The sequence below is a fragment of the Trachypithecus francoisi genome, unplaced genomic scaffold (assembly GCF_009764315.1).
Source record: "Trachypithecus francoisi isolate TF-2019V2 unplaced genomic scaffold, Tfra_2.0 Lachesis_group21, whole genome shotgun sequence".
Taxonomy (NCBI): Eukaryota; Metazoa; Chordata; class Mammalia; order Primates; family Cercopithecidae; genus Trachypithecus; species Trachypithecus francoisi.
In genome coordinates, this window is record NW_022681467.1 from 54,185,423 (window position 1) to 54,201,334 (window position 15,912).

Genomic DNA, 15,912 nt, shown 5'->3' on the forward strand with positions numbered 1-15,912 from the left:
TTAGCAATTTGCCATGTTTGTTTCACCTATATTGGTATGTATAGGAGACTATTAAGAACACCTATTTTACTTCCACAGTAAACATAATATAATGAAATACAATTTAAACGGTAATCATGATGTAGAGTATCCATTTTTGAGGTCAAGCAGATCTGGATTCTCCAGCAATTTTTAATTATTTAACTTACTTGTGTGGTTATTTATTCAAAAGATGTCTCTTCACTAGGCTATAGTAAAAGGATTGGAATCAGGTTAGCTTTTCTGATCATTGTATTTCTAAATATTTATTGCATAAACAAATCGAATTTACTAGTAAAAATTCAGCACAGTGCCAGTTGCATAATAAACATTTAATGTAGAGTAGCTTGTATTTATTGTAGCTGCTGTTGTCATTGGAAGCATTCAGCAGAGTGATACGAAATAAGCAATAATTGGTAGTTTAACATATTTATAATTATTATTTACAAGACGTCACAGTGCCTAGCCCATATCACTCATCCATAAACATCATGTTTATACTAAGTACTTTCACGATTATTCAAAGTCTCTAACAGTGCCTGGCACTACATAAGCAAGAGAAAAGTGGAAGTTTATTCTAATTGTTGTTACTGAATAAAGCATATAAGACGAGGCTGGCCCCCAGCGGACCCTTAATAGTTTCCGTGGCTGCAGTCGTAGCCGGACTACAAACCCCGCCTCCTGAGCGGCGCGAAGCCCCGCCCCTTGCTGCCCTGCAGTCCCGCCCCCGTGGCTTGTACCGCGCCTGCGCACTGTCCCGGGAGGGGCTGCATGCGCGCAGCTTTAGTCCCCGCCCCTGGAGCTGGCGGCGCAGGGCGCAGCTTCCCGCCGCCCGAGCGGGCCAGCCTGCTGCGTGCGTGCGTGTGTACGCCTGTGCGTGCGTGCGTGCGTGCGTGCGTGCCGTCAGCTCGCCGGGCACCGCGGCCTCGCCCTCGCCCTCCGCCCCTGAGCCTGCACCGCGTAGACCGACCCCCCCCAACGCGCGCACCCCGTCGAAGACCCTCACCCGTGTCCCGACTGGTCCCCCCTTTTTTGTAAAACTTAAAGCGGACGCGGCATTAACGCTTCCCGCCCCGGTGACCTCTCAGGGGTCTCCCCGCCAAAGGTGCTCCGCCGCTGAGGAACATGGCGAAGGTGGAGCAGGTCCTGAGCCTCGAGCCGCAGCACGAGCTCAAATTCCGAGGTAAGCCCCAGAGGCCGCCACCTTCCTGCCTGCGGCCCCCGCCCCAGTGCTGGAGGGACGGAGTCCGGCGCGGCGGGTGACGTCGGCCCTCGTCCCCACCCCGACGGCGCTGTCGCGGGGGCCGGCGAGGCCGGGCCGGGCCTTGGCGCTCGGCGCGCGCCCCAGAACTGCGCGGAGCGGCCGGGACCCGAGAGGGCTGATGCGGGAGCTAGGGCCTGTGCCTCCTCCCCGACCCCCAGCCTCCTGGGACTTGCCTTCGAGGCACTTGTCACTTTGCCTTGTAACTTACTGACCAGTTTGTGATCACTTTAGTGTGAGCCTTCCCCGCTGCCGTTGCCTGGAAGGTTCTCCCCTGCTCTGTGACAGTGTTGATCTCAGGGTTTAGTTGAGGTATCACCTGCCCAGAGAGGCCTGCTGTGGCCACCCAGCCCACCGTGCACACCTGCTCTCCTGCTGTCGCTCCCCATTCTGTCACTGTTTCGTGGTCAGCACCGCACTTTTCGTACCCAAAATTACTGTTTCAACACTAGAAAGGAAACTGCATGAGGACAGGCTCTTGTCAGTTCGCTGCTGTGTAGCCAGCACACAGTAGATGCTTAGTAAATACCTGTTGAACCAACAAATGAACCTCCTCAGGCCTTCTGATGGGATTGGTCCCATTTTCCTTTCACTCCCTCCCTCATGGTGCCTCCTGGATGCAGCTGAGGGAGGCTGCCAAGGTGCTGGGATCCTTTTGCTCCGCAGAGCTGCCTGGAGCAACACCTGCAGTGGTGGGAAACCATGACCCTGGTTTCTCCCAGACACTATTATCTCTGTAATTTGTGCCTCTATGTTTTCTATGTTGTTCTTATTTTTTTCCCCTACCTTCACCAGGGCCACGAGGTAAAAGGTCTGACATGCTCATTCCTTCTTTTTGCGTGTATCCAGTGATGTGGAAGGCACTAGGGAGGTGACGGATGAACAAGACAGACAAGGCCTCTGCTCTCAGAGAGCTTGCCTTCCGACGAGGACAGACAGACCAGCACACAAACATCGTTACAGATATGTGGAAGGCACTGGGGAGGTGATGGATGAACAAGACAGACAAGGCCTCTGTTCTCATAGAGCTTGCCTTCCGACGAGGACAGACAAACCAGCACACGTGATCTTTGCAGATAGTGCTAAGTGCCGTGTAGGAAATGGAACAGTTTGACTCCATGGAAGTGTACTTTAGGTTGGAAGGTCAGGTCTCCACTATATCGCTAGCGCCGGGCTCACAGTAGATGTTCAGCTGGTATTAATGAATGGTCAGAGGCTCTCTAGTTTATATGTCCTATTGGGAAGTAGTGTAGGGTGACTTACCCAAAGTTACCCAGTTGGCAAGTGGTACATTTGAACCCAGACTTCAGAGTTCACGCTCTTAACCGTTATGCTGTCTGATCGCTGGGAAATACTCCAGAACGGTGGCTGTCACTTTGCCTTCCAAGTTAACAATGTGAAATAACTCTGAATTTACAGAGAACCAAAGGCTTTCCAATTAAAATGAAAAAACCAAAAAAACCCCACCAAACCTGCTGGGGATCGAAATTCCAGGATAGTACTTGAGGTTTCATGATGCTCTCATGGCTTTCTGGTAACACCAGATTGGGAAAGGAGGCCAGGTGGCTAAAGTGAAAGTGGTGAGCCATGGTTTCCACTTGAGTTGTCTGAAGTTCTTTTTCTGTCTGGGAGGCCTGGCTTGGCTTGTCCTGAGAATTGGTGGGTTCATTCGGTTAGTCCACAAACATTTACTGAGTACCTGATCTGTGTGTCAGATACCCGGAGAAGCCAAGTCATATCAGCTGTACTCTCCATTTTCCCTCAACCTCCTCTCAGTACTTTAGGGAAGGGGGCAGATGAGAATAACAGCCAGGACAGGACAATGGCGTAGGGTAGTTCAGAGTGCTCCAGGAGCACTGAGGAGGTCAACTCCTGAAAGAGGTGTCATGTTATTTGAGCTCAGTTATAAAGGTTGAGTAGAAGAAGGCTCAAAGAAGGAAGGGGTGAAAACATTTCAGACAGAGGAAATTGCATGCACAGAGGCACAAACACTGAGATGACTGGGCTGCTTTGGGATGCCCAGTGGTTTTTTTTTTTTTTGAGATGCAGGTCTTACTCTGTCACCCAGGCTGGAGTGCAGAGACGCGCTGTCTCACTGCAACCTCCGCCTCCCAAGTTCAAGTGATTCTCCTGCCTCAGCCTCTTGAGTAGCTGGGATTATATACAGGCGTGTGCCTCTACGCCTGGCTAAAAAGGGATTTTTAGTAGAGACGGGGTTTCACCATGTTGGCCAGGCTGGTGTCAAACTCCAGACCTCAAGTGATCTGCCCTCCTTGACCTCTCAAAGTGGTGGGATTACAGGCGTGAGCCACTGTGCCCAGTCACCACTAGTAGTTCTGAATGACAGCAACAAAGAACATTTGTTGTGGTTGCCTGGCAAGATGGCAGACAAGGCTGGTGAGTAGACAAGAGTCAGACCTCAGTCCCTTTATGCATAGATGCAGCCAGTGTCCAAGTTAAAATAGTGTTGCTTCTGTTTGAGCAGTCCTTCCTTGCATTAACTTTCTGAAAACCCCCAAATCCCAGTACAAACTCTGTTGTCTAATATGTTATGGAAAGAGGCACTCATTTGAGAAAATTCAAGATTTTGTTAAGTTGTTTTACTGAAAGATAATGTGACCTTAGGCCACTTCACTCCTCAAAGCCTCGGGTCATTCTCTAGTCAACGGGGATGATGCTCATGTCCACCTTGCTTCTTGTGGAAAGTGTTTAAAAGAAATGACATGGCTGTTAGTGGCTTTGTGAGTGCATAGTACTATACAGAGATTAGACAATCACTTAACCACTTGAGTGGTTTCATCACTTCTGTACCTGAAAGGTGTGGCAGAGAAGAGGGATCATTCTGGCCCTGGATTGACCAAAGTAATAATGCCAAAGTCACTGGAAATTTTTTTTTTTTTTTTTTGAGACGGAGTCTCGCTCTGTCGCCCAGGCTGGAGTGCAGTGGCCGGATCTCAGCTCACTGCAAGCTCCGCCTCCCGGGTCCCCGCCATTCTGCTGCCTCAGCCTCCCAAGTAGCTGGGACTACAGGCGCCCGCCAACGCGCTCGGCTAGTTTTTTGTATTTTTTTAGTAGAGACGGGGTTTCACCGTATTAGCCAGGATGGTCTCGATCTCCTGACCTCGTGATCCGCCCGTCTCGGCCTCCCAAAGTGCTGGGATTACAGGCTTGAGCCACCGCGCCCGGCCGTCACTGGATATTTTTGCTGGGGAAGTGGTCCAAGAGAAGTGGTACCAAATTGTTGAAGGCCTCTGGCTTATAACTTTAGAAGAGACATCTGTGTGTGTTCTTAAACGACGTCATGAGTTGTGTTGTTTGTTTTAAACTGAATGCTATGACAGTACAATTAATAGAGACTCAATACCCTGACTTACTTAGAGATAATTCATTTCAGGATGAGAACTTGCACATTTAACTGGTTTCTTCCAGGTTACTCAGGGTGATGACTCTGATTTCTGGTGGTTCACCTAGATGAACCTCTGAGCTAATTACTTAAGGTAATAACTAAAATGCCCATTCAAAGGAAAAATTATCTTTTAAATGCAGCCTAAGTTGATCATATGGGATTGTATATTGTCAGACTCTTTAATCTTGGAAATTTTGTGTGGTATGTTAAATTTAAGTATGTTACAGAAGAAAAAGAACGCAAATCTGTATGACTTTATGCAGTTTTATAGGAAGTATTGTGCTGCATCATAAATATGGAAAGGACAAAGCCTGGTGGCTTCCTGAAAGAAGCATGACACAGGAGGATTTGCCTAGACTTAAGGCTGATTTTCATGAGATATTTTTAGTAAGTGAACATTAAGCTCTTTCAGACTAGGGGTATCTTTCTGAGAGAGTAAAAGTAAATGTTTTTGCTTTTTGGCAGGGTCTTGCTCTGTCACCCAGGCTGGGGGCCAGTGGTGCCATCATAGCTCACCGTAGCCTCAAACTCCTGGGCCCAAGAGATCCTCCTGCTTCAACCTCCCTAGTAGCTAGGACTACAGGTGCCACCATTCCTGGCTAATTTTTGGATTTTTTTTTTTTTTTTTTTTTTTTTTTTTGAGACGGAGTCTCGCTCTGTCACCCAGGCTGGAGTGCAGTGGCCGGATCTCAGCTCACTGCAAGCTCCGCCTCCCGGGTTTACGCCATTCTCCCGCCTCAGCCTCCGAGTAGCTGGGACTACAGGCGCCCGCCACCTCGCCCGGCTGATTTTTTGTATTTTTTAGTAGAGACGAGGTTTCACCATGTTCGCCAGGATGGTCTCGATCTCCTGACCTCGTGATCCGCCCGTCTCGGCCTCCCAAAGTGCTGGGATTACAGGCTTGAGCCACCGCGCCCGGCCTTTTTTTTTTTTTTTTTGAGACGGAGTCTCCCTCTGTCGCCCAGGCTGGAGTGCAGTGGCCGGATCTCAGCTCACTACAAGCTCCGCCTCCCGGGTTTACGCCATTCTCCTGCCTCAGCCTCCCGAGTAGCTGAGACTACAGGTGCCCGCCACCTCATCGGGCTAGTTTTTTTTGTATTTTTTAGTAGAGACGGGGTTTCACCATGTTAGCCGGGATGGTCTCGATCTCCTGACCTCATGATCCGCCCGTCTCGGCCTCCCAAAGTGCTGGGATTACAGGCTCGAGCCACCGCGCCCGGCCTAAATTTTGAATTTTTTTGTAAAGGTAGAGTCTTGCCATGTTGCCCAGGCTGGTCTTGAATTCCTGGCCTCAAGCAGTCCTCCCGCCTCGGCCTCCCAAAGTGCTGGGATTACAGGCATGAGCCACTGCACCCAGCCTAAGTGTGTGTTTTCTTTTATATTTCTTTTTGCCTTTTTCACTAAGTCATAGGAGTTTTTTTTAATTGTCATTCTTTCTGTTGATCTCAGTTCTTCCAAGGCCTAAACGTTTCCTTGCCATCTCCTCACTCTGAGATCCCACTTGTTGTCCAGCTTAAAGAGAGCTTTCCAAATGAGTCACTTTCAAGGCATTATATAGCGCTCTCCTGTCATTCTCTTCTCCCTCCCCTTCCATGAGAGTCCATCTGTGGTAAATAGTATGTCTTATATATTTTTTGGTCATTGTTCAAGACTCTAGATCATTCTTTATATCCTGGCCCATTCCCCTAGCAATGATACTGTCGCATGGAAATGGTCTGTTGAACATCCATACTCACTAGGTTAAGGTTTTTTTTTTTTTTTTTTTTTTTTGAGACAGAGTTTTGCTCTTGTTGCTCAAGCTGGAGTGCAATGGCGTGATGATCTTGGCTCACCGCAACCTCCACCTCCTGGGTTCAAGCACTTCTGCCTCAGCCTCATGAGTAGCTGGGATTACAGGCACGCACCACCGCGCCTGGCCAATTTTGTACTTTTAGTAGAGATAGGGTTTCTCGTTGTTGGTCAGGCTGGTCTCGAACTCCCAGCCTCAGGTGATCTGCCCGCCTCGGCCTCCCAAAGTGCTGGGATGACAGGTGTGAGCCACCGCACCCGGCCGGTTAACGTTTAAACATAACTGTGGACGCATTTACTTTTGCTTTACTCCTTGACTGAACCAATGGCTTTCAAGAAGTCTTAGATAGTCCTGCCATTAGGGATATCAGATGGGAGGGCACCAATGAATCGGTGTAGTTGAGTACCAGTTTTCGGAGAAAATAGAAGCGGACACTGAATGATAGTTTAAAGACGCTGTTTCGTTTTGTTTTTTGTATAGGAAAAGCTGGCTTAGACTCTTTAGTTCAGCCCTTCAAGTTGATGTGTAATTTAAGATTGTTTAGGAAGTTAAAACATCGAAAACCCTTTGGATCTACAATTCATTCAGTGCAGTAATTATCTTTCATATGCCAAGTACAACATTAATTCTTTAACTTTAGCACAGCACTGATTTTCTTAACATTTCCTGATCACACAGAGCAGGCTGTGTTTTACAGCTCAACAAAATGTCAGCCATGTGCTGAAGATTCTTCATGGTAGTAGTTTAGATCCATCCTGAATAGATTATCTTCATTTATTTAATTATTAAGTAGCTTGCTTAACAAAAGTGGCATTAAATTTAACTTGAGTCAAACTTAAATTTTCATAGATAGTACCATTTACTTCTGAAATCTTGTTCCTGGGAGAAGAATGTGGACTGGAAGTTAGCTTACTTTTATCCACCTATTCACTCCCTTTTCTTCACAGTTAACTCCTTAGGGGAAAAAATGTATAGTTCTTGACCATGTGCTTATATTTGTAAAGCAGTGATGTTTCCTTAATGTGAGTGGTTGTGACATAAATCACAGTTATCTTCATAATTACCTGGGAGCTTTTCATCCAAGTGTGGATTTACTAAAATAGTCTGAATTGATGCTTATTAAAGAGCTGAAGTCTTAAACATTAACGCTGTCTTTTATTTATTAAATTGTATACATGTTTCCTTCAAATGCTGAAGGCAAAATACTGAGAACTTTGACCCTGTGTTATTATTGCTAAGTAGTTGAAAATTAAGGGAGGAGTCGAGGGAGTATATTATATTGGTTAACATTCAAATACTGCTCCTAGACTTGATTTTTAGAACCGAAACTTGAATTTTTACATAAAGAATTATTTCCAAAAGTGTCTTTTTTTTTTTTGAGATGGCGTCTTGCTCTGTTGCCAGGCTGAAGTGCAATGGTGCAATCTCAGCTCACTGCAACCTCCGCCTCCCGGGTTCAAGCAATTCTCCTGTCTCAGCCTCCTGAGTCGCTGGGACAACAGGCACATGCCACCATGCCTAGCTAATTTTAGTATTTTTAGTAGGGACGGGATTTCACCATGTTGGCCAGATGGTCTCCATCTCTTTACCTCATGATCCGCCCACCTCGGCCTCCCAAAGTGCTGAAGATTACAGGTGTGAGCCACTGCACCAGGCCAAGAGTGTCTCATATATCCCCACTTTTTTGAAAAATTTGCTGTCTAAAGGATGACCATGATTTGGAACAAATGGGCACAACTTTCAATGAGATGACAAGAAAGATGAACACACAGAGTACTGAGTTCCATTAGTCAAGACAAGGTTGCCATAGAATGTCTTTAATAAGGCTGGGCGTGGTGGCTCAAGCCTGTAATCCCAGCACTTTGGGAGGCCGAGACGGGCGGATCACGAGGTCAGGAGATCAAGACCATCCTGGCTAACATGGTGAAACCCCATCTCTACTAAAAAAAATACAAAAATCTAGCCGGGCGAGGTGGCGGGTGCCTGTAGTCCCAGCTACTTGGGAGGCTGAGGCGGGAGAATGGTGTAAACCCGGGAGGCGGAGCTTGCAGTGAGCTGAGATCCGGCCACTGCACTCCAGCCTGGGCGACAGAGCCAGACTCCGTCTCAGAAAAAAAAAAAAAAAAAAAGAATGTCTTTAATAAAATAGAACAAAAGCCTTTTGCAGTTATAGAACAAAAGCCTTTTGCAGTTATTTTGCACTGAGGATTGTGTTAAAAACAAAGTTGCATTATGGTTTCCAGACTGGCATCCTTGTTTTTTTTTTCTATCATCTTAGGCCCCTTTCAGGCTGTCACCAAGCATAAGATATCCAGGATTGCTTTGGCCTTGCTCAGTGGGTATGTGCATTCTTTGAAGTTCTTACCTGACAGACCTGGGCAGCTGGCTTTACACAGGGAAGAGTTGTTTAAAGAGCTTTTTTTTTTTTGAGACGGAGTCTTGCTCTGTCGCCCGGGCTGGAGTGCAGTGGCCGGCTCTCAGCTCACTGCAAGCTCCGCCTCCCGGGTTCACGCCATTCTCCTGTCTCAGCCTCCCGAGTAGCTGGGACTACAGGCGCCCGCCTCGTCGCCCGGCTCGTTTTTTGTATTTTTTAGTAGAAACGGGGTTTCACCGTATTAGCCAGGATGGTCTCGATCTCCTGACCTCGTGATCCGCCCGTCTCGGCCTCCCAAAGTGCTGGGATTACAGGCTTGAGCCACCGCGCCCGGCTAAAGAGCTTTGTTATGGAAACAAAGTTACTAAACTTGACAGTCACTTGAGGATTATTTAAAAAACAAAATAACCCGAATGTGGTAAAATAATATCTCTAGAATATTTTTCAAAATGTTAAGTGCATCCTTTTAACAGAAGCTGTTGATGTCTACAAACGATGTCTTAATGGTACTTCAGGGTTTTTATCCCCTAGCATGGGGTCTTAGGGCTTGGGAAGCAGTTGAGAAAATGGCATAGTCCCATGAGAAAACCTTGGAATACTTTCTTTTAATAACATTTTTTATTAATTGCATAGAACTGTAAATCTATAGAAATGCTTTCTTGGAGTTTTCCTTCATCCTTTCAGAAGGACTAATATTGACCTTTGGTTAGCATGTTAGTGTTTTCACCTGTGTCAAGTGATGTCTTCAGGCTTTTGGGGGGGGTGTGTGTGCATGCCCGCCTCGTGTTGTGGGACACATTCGCTGATACCTGTAATGTGTTTCAATTACTACACTGTTGGCATTTCAATAGGCTCCTTTAGCCTTTGCCCATCTGGGAAGTGGAGACTAGGGCAATAAATGTTTTGGGCGTAGATTGAGACTACAGTGTTTTTCATCTTTTAGCTTGTACTTTAAGACAGTGGGATGTACCCCTAGACCATTTACCTAGATTTGAATTACTTCCTTGTGATGTGGTTTAGAGCTCTTAAGTTCCTTGAGTTGTCTTGAAAGGCTGAAGGGTGCTTAGAGAATGGAGGGGAATTGAAAATGGAACCTAAGGATTTGGGAGTGGTCATATTTGTCAGTGGTGAAATGTGCCCGCCAACACCCCATTGGGTTGGGTCTGGAGTTAAAAGCAGTGGCTGACATACATTTTGTAATGTGAAGGTAAAGAAAGGTAAAGAAAGAACAAACATTTCTAGAGGATAAATGCTTTAGTTCCTGAAGATAGGCCACACAGTTTAGGAACTGTGGTAAGAGGTGCTTTGCCATATTTATGTTACTGTTTAATCTGTGTAACAATCCTATTAAATGACTTAGTCAGTGGCTAGGTAACTTTCCGCTGGATGAGGTTGCACTAGTGAATGGTGGCACAGGCAAAGCCTTGTACTTATACCACTATCAGCTCATTAGAGTTAACTCATAAAGGGGTTTTTTCTTGAGAGAGGGAGGCAGATAATTTAAAACCATTAATGAAGTATTAATAGCTGTCTGGACAATTTCTTAAGAACATCAATTAAGAGTTATTCTCTGTGAATTTTTTAGGAGGGATTTCTTGCCCTACTTTTTAAAAAGTTCAGACAGATGAGTCCAAAGAATGCTTTGATTTACCTTGTGAATATTCACTTTTATATCAGATTCTGATGGTTTCATGATTCTATGTATTTAGAAAGCATTAGGCCAGGCATGGTGGCTCACGCCTGTAATCCCAGCACTTTGGGAGGCCGAGGCAGACACATCACCTGAGGTTGGGAGTTCGAGACCAGCCTGACCAACATGGAGAAACCCCATCTCTACTAAAAATACAAAATTAGCTGGGTGTGGTAGCGCATGCCTGTAATCCCAGCTACTTGGGAGGCTGAGGCAGGAGAATCGCTTGAACCTGCGAGGCAGAGGTTGCCGTGAGCCGAGATCACGCCACTGCACTCCAGCCTGGGCAACAAGAGCAAAACTCTGTCTCAAAAAAAAAAAAAAAGATTAAAAGCATTACCTTGTGAGTAATTTCTCCTTCTGCTATCCAGTCTTTGGAAGGCAGGGCAAAGCTTGTGTGAGGTAGGGATTTCATAGGCTTGCGGGTTTGTAGAGTGGGAATTCAAGAAGTTGTAAACGGCACTTATTATGATAGGAATGTCTAAAATAAATGATCTTTAGCAGTGCCACCTTAAACTTTGTAAGTGGTGCTACAAAGCCTTTAGTTCTGCATGCTCCTGACCAGCCATTGTCTTGGACAGAGAAACAAATAAGGGTGAGTTAATAAATAGAGACTTCTCTCAACTGTTCAAAGAGGTAAACTTAAGGTGATTAGAAAGTGCTGTTTTACTCCATATGAGGTACACTTTGGGAAGTCATCATTTCGCAAGACGATGATATGCCAGGCATATGAATTGGATCAGAAAGGATTTAGAGACATGCGTGGATGTAATGATCTCGTACCGATGCTCCTCACCTTACAGCGGAGTTCCGTCCTCATAAACCTATTGTCAGTTGAAAGTATTATAAGTTGAAAACGTATTTAATACAGCTTAACCTACCCAATATCATAGCCTTGTCTACCTTGAACATACTCAGAACCCTTAAGTTAGCCTCCAGTTGGACAAAGTCATCTAGCACAAAGCCTATTGTATGATAAAATATTGAATATCTCATGTACTGCATATTACTAGCCTGGGAAGAGATCAAAATTCAAAATATGTCAAAATTGTGATGGCTTCACATCATTGTAAAATTGAAAATTGCAGGCCAGGCGTGGTGGCTCAGGCCTGTAATCCCAGCACTTTGGGAGGCTGAGGCGGGCGGATCACGAGATCAGGAGATCCAGACCATCCTGACTAACACGGTGATTAAAATACAAAAAATTTGCTGGGCGTGGTGGCGGGAGCCTGTAGTCCCCGCCACTCGAGAGGCTGAGGCAGGAGAATGGCGTAAACCCGGGAGGCGGAGCTTGCAATGAGTCCAGATCGCGCCTCTGCACTCCAGCCTGGGCGACAGAGTGAGACTCTGTCTGAAAAAAAAAAAAGAAAGAAAAATCGCAAGCCAAACCAATCGGGGATTGTCTGTACATAATAGATGATTGTCCAAATTAGAGCTATTTTGGGTTTCTGTCCTTTGCAGATCCTTTGAGGTTTTCTTTATAGACAGATGACTCCTTCTGGGGGAATTGAACGTGACTCTGATTGAGATTTGGTTCAGTTACCACATACTGAAAGCTTCCTGTGGGCCAGGCACTAGGTTGCATTGGGGACCTGGGAGGAAGGCTTAGCCCTTAAAGTTTCCAGCCTCTAGGTATTGGGAGACAAGGAGGGAAAATGGGGACAAGATATTTATGGCCTGCACCTACTGAAAGCTTAGAAAAAGCTGTGTTAATTCTACTTTGGGTGTTCGATCTCACAGGGAAGATGGCATTTGAGATATGTGACTTGGCGAGCTTATACTGTGTGTTTGCCATTTTTCTAAACGTTCATTTATTTAATTCTTAATGCAAGCCTAGGAAGTGGGTACAGTTATGATCCTGAAGTTATTAACCCAAATTATGAACCTGACTGAGGGTTGGAGCTGGGATTTGAATCAAGATCTGTCTGATTGCAAAGGCCATGTTTTTTTTCTTTTCTTTTTTTTTTTGTCATTATGCTGGCTGTGTTTCTTCCCTTAAAAGGTAAGTGGGGGTGTGACTGCCCTTGGCTTTCTTATTTATTATGTTGTTAGGAAGATGAGGAGTGAGCCTAGAGAAAGAGGCTTGAAAGAGAAATGGGATAGAAAAATAAAGGAAAAGGCCGGGCGCGGTGGCTCACACCTGTAATCCCAACAGTTTGGGAGGCTGAGGTGGGTGGATCACCTGAGGTCAGGAGTTCCAGACCAGCGTGACCAACATAGTGAAACCCCATCTCTACTAAAAGTACAAAAGTTAGCCGGGCTTGGTGGTGCATGCCTGTCATCCTACGTACTTGGGAAGCTGAGGTAGGACAGTCGCTTCAGCTGGGGAGGGGAGGTTGCGGTGAGCCGAGATCGTGCCACTGCACTCCAGCCTGGGAAACAAGAGCGAAACGCCGCCTCAAAAAAAAAGAGAAAAGAAAAAGTGCCTTATTGTAACTGTGGTCTAATAATTGTCTCGGCACCTGTTACGTAACGTGCAGTTGCTCTGGGACATTAGAATGACTGTGGCTGATTTTTAATCTTTTGCCAGCCCTGGTGGCTCATGCCTGTAATCCCAGCTTTGGGAGGCTGGGGTGAGTGGATTGCTTCAGCGCAGGAGTTTGGCTCCAGCCTGGTCAACATGGTGAAACCCCTCTCTACTAAAAATGCAAAAATTAACCAGGCTTGGTGGTGTATGCCTGTAATCCCAGCTACTCAGGAGGCTGAGGGGTGGGAATCGCTTGAACCAAGGAGGGCAGAGGTTGCAGCCAGCTGAGATTGTGCCTCTGCACTGCAGCCTGGGCTGAGAGTGAGACCCTGTCTCAAAAAAAAAAAAAAAAAATCCTTCAACAAATTCTGTGTTTCCCCCTAAGAACTTCTGTCCTAACTTGATCACTTCTTATTGTGAGCTGTTTGTTTATTAGTGTCGAAAATTCTGTGCTAATGCTATCAACTGTACCTTCCCTTCCACCACCCCACTCTCTGCTCCGAGTCTTTCATGTCCTCAATACCTGTCGTGCAAACTACGCATTTCTGGGTTAACTGGGTACTATTTTAGTCTTTTAGTTCCATCACTCAGCATTTACAATATAGTAGAAAAAGGGAAGCATTGGAGTGATATGTACTTGAGAAGTCAGTGTTATGGCCATCTCCATTTTAGAGATGAGAGGCCTTTGCAGAATGTGAATTTGTACCCAGGTCTTCCAGCCTCCCAAGTCTGTGTGCTTTGCATTACAAAGGGAGTCTGTGGTTCCTGAGCCTTGCTGTCACCTAGAGGCACTTGGGCTAACCTGCTTAGCTTTGGTTTCCTCCTCTGTGATGTGAGGAGGCTTCAATTCAGTACCTCTAGGTGGTCCTTCCAGCTCTAAGCTTGAGAACTTAAGTTTATTTTAGCTGAAGAAGAGAGATGGAAAGCCCCTTGAGGACAGGAACCAGCTTGTATTTCCCACAGCACCTACCAGTACTTTGTTCCCATGGGCTCCTGAATATTTAATTAGTGAAACCTCTTGTTCTGTTTGAAAGCTCACTACTAATATTAACCTTTCCTGAGTATTCTTGGACTCTGATCCAGTTTTTTCTATATCACCTCTTATTGTACGAATTGTATGTCACTTTGATGTTTTGTTTTATTTATGTGCTTCATTTACTTATTGCTTGGCTTTCGCTGCTAGAATGTAAGCTTCTATAGTTTTTTGTTTCGGTATTTCTGAGTAGTGACTAGTAGACTACATTCTCTTCTTATTGTTGTTTTCTTTTCCTAGTACCCCAAAGAAGGATACAACCCTGGACTTGGTCATCTTTTCAGTGTTTGCTATGAGCATTTGAAATAGACGCAGACATAAGAATAAAAAGAGAAATTTGCTGAAAAACTAGAGTTTTGTCCCTGTGGAGGCTTATTTGAATTCTCAATCTGTTGGTTGAATTGATTTGTTGGCATATAAGTATATCCTGATGGACTCCTCTGAAAATCTAAATTTGTGCTTCTGACCTTTGTAAAGTCAGGCAGTGCTTTACTAATTGGATGAAGGAAAGCCATGGCTTACTCTTGAGAGAATGTGCAGATGCACACAATCAAAACTTTTCATGTAATTTGCGGGCAGGAGGATCCCATCTTAGTGCATAGTTCACCTCTAACCTCGCTCAGAGAAAAGGTGGAAGAAACATGAGCAGTCATCTAGAGAAATCCAGAGAACACTTGATCGGCTCGTTTGGGTCTTTTTATTTATTATTATTTTTAAAATGAATGCTTTTGTTATTATTTTTAAAATGAATGCTTTTGTTGCCTTTCTCTTTCAAAGCAAGATTGTTTCTTTTTCTTTCTTTTCATACCTAGCACTCACCGAGAATAGTGTTTGGCCATTAGTCATTTTCATTAAACATCTGAGTATTGTCCCTTCCACCTTTAAAGAAGAAAAACTGTGTTGTCAGTCCTTTTTGCACTGTCTATCTACTCCTTTCACTTTCCTTCTTATCATGGTAAGCTTCTGGAAAGCATAGTTCCCTGTCTTTTTTCTTTCTGTTCTTCATTTCTAGTCATTGCCCAGGAGCTCAGTCATTGCTTCATCACTACATCTCCCATTGCATGTTCAGTCTTCACCATATGTGTGCTCTCCCTACCATGTGACCCCTGTTGTCATCCTGCTCATTGACACTCTTCTCTTGACCTCCCTAATTGCTCTCTCGGCTTTTCTTCTGCCCAAGTGGCCAATTTTGCCTACTCATCATGCAGTCCGGTTGGTAATGCTCAGGGTTACAGGTTCACCTTCTCCCCCTCTTCTCCTTTCCCTGTTTCTCTCAGATTTGCTCTCTCCATGTCTTCCCTTCTCCCTTTTGTGGAACTTTTACCAGTACCCTTAGCTTCAAACGTCACTTATGTATGAACCCAGGCCTGACTCAAGCCCATATAAAAGGCTGCAGTACTTTAAATGCAGCATGACCCAAGCTGAACTCTATACCATCTTTTCTTTTTTTCCTCCAAACTTCCCCCTTCTTACTGTCTCATTGAATGGTACCTACATTCATGCATTTGACCAACTCAGAGAGTCTATGACTCAATTCTGTCCCTTCTTCCCCATTCCCTCTATGGTTGTCCCATTTTCTCCCGCAACTGTAATAGCCTCTTAACCAGTCTTCTTGTCTAAGTCTTCTCTTTCTTTCCACCCTGATGTGGTTTTCAAAGATGCAAATCTGAGCATATCTCTTGCTTGCTTACAATCATTAAATGTCTTCCTGTTGCCAAAAATAACGTTTAAATTCTTTAACAAAACCTGGACAATTATTTATACTTGTTGCACTCCCTCCACATTGCCCTGCTCATCTTTCCAGCATCGTCTTTCCTCATGCTTGTGTTCCAGCCTTTTAGTTCTCCTTGGCCATGGGGCTTTGGCATACTCTG

The 15,912-nt window shown here is 45.3% G+C and overlaps 1 protein-coding gene across 2 annotated transcripts in view; it reads left to right on the top strand.

The window, feature by feature from the left end:
- Nucleotides 1–806: 806 nt before the first annotated feature.
- Nucleotides 807–15,912, top strand: part of VAPB (VAMP associated protein B and C) — a 57,265-nt gene continuing 42,159 nt past the window's right edge. Inside the window, exon 1 of one of the 2 annotated variants that reach the window (XM_033186871.1) lies at nt 807–1,201. In XM_033186871.1, coding sequence (XP_033042762.1) covers nt 1,144–1,201 — 58 coding nt within the window. In that variant the 5' untranslated portion in view covers nt 807–1,143. The remainder of the gene's footprint in view (nt 1,202–15,912) is intronic. The other variant, XM_033186872.1, reaches the window with a different exon arrangement.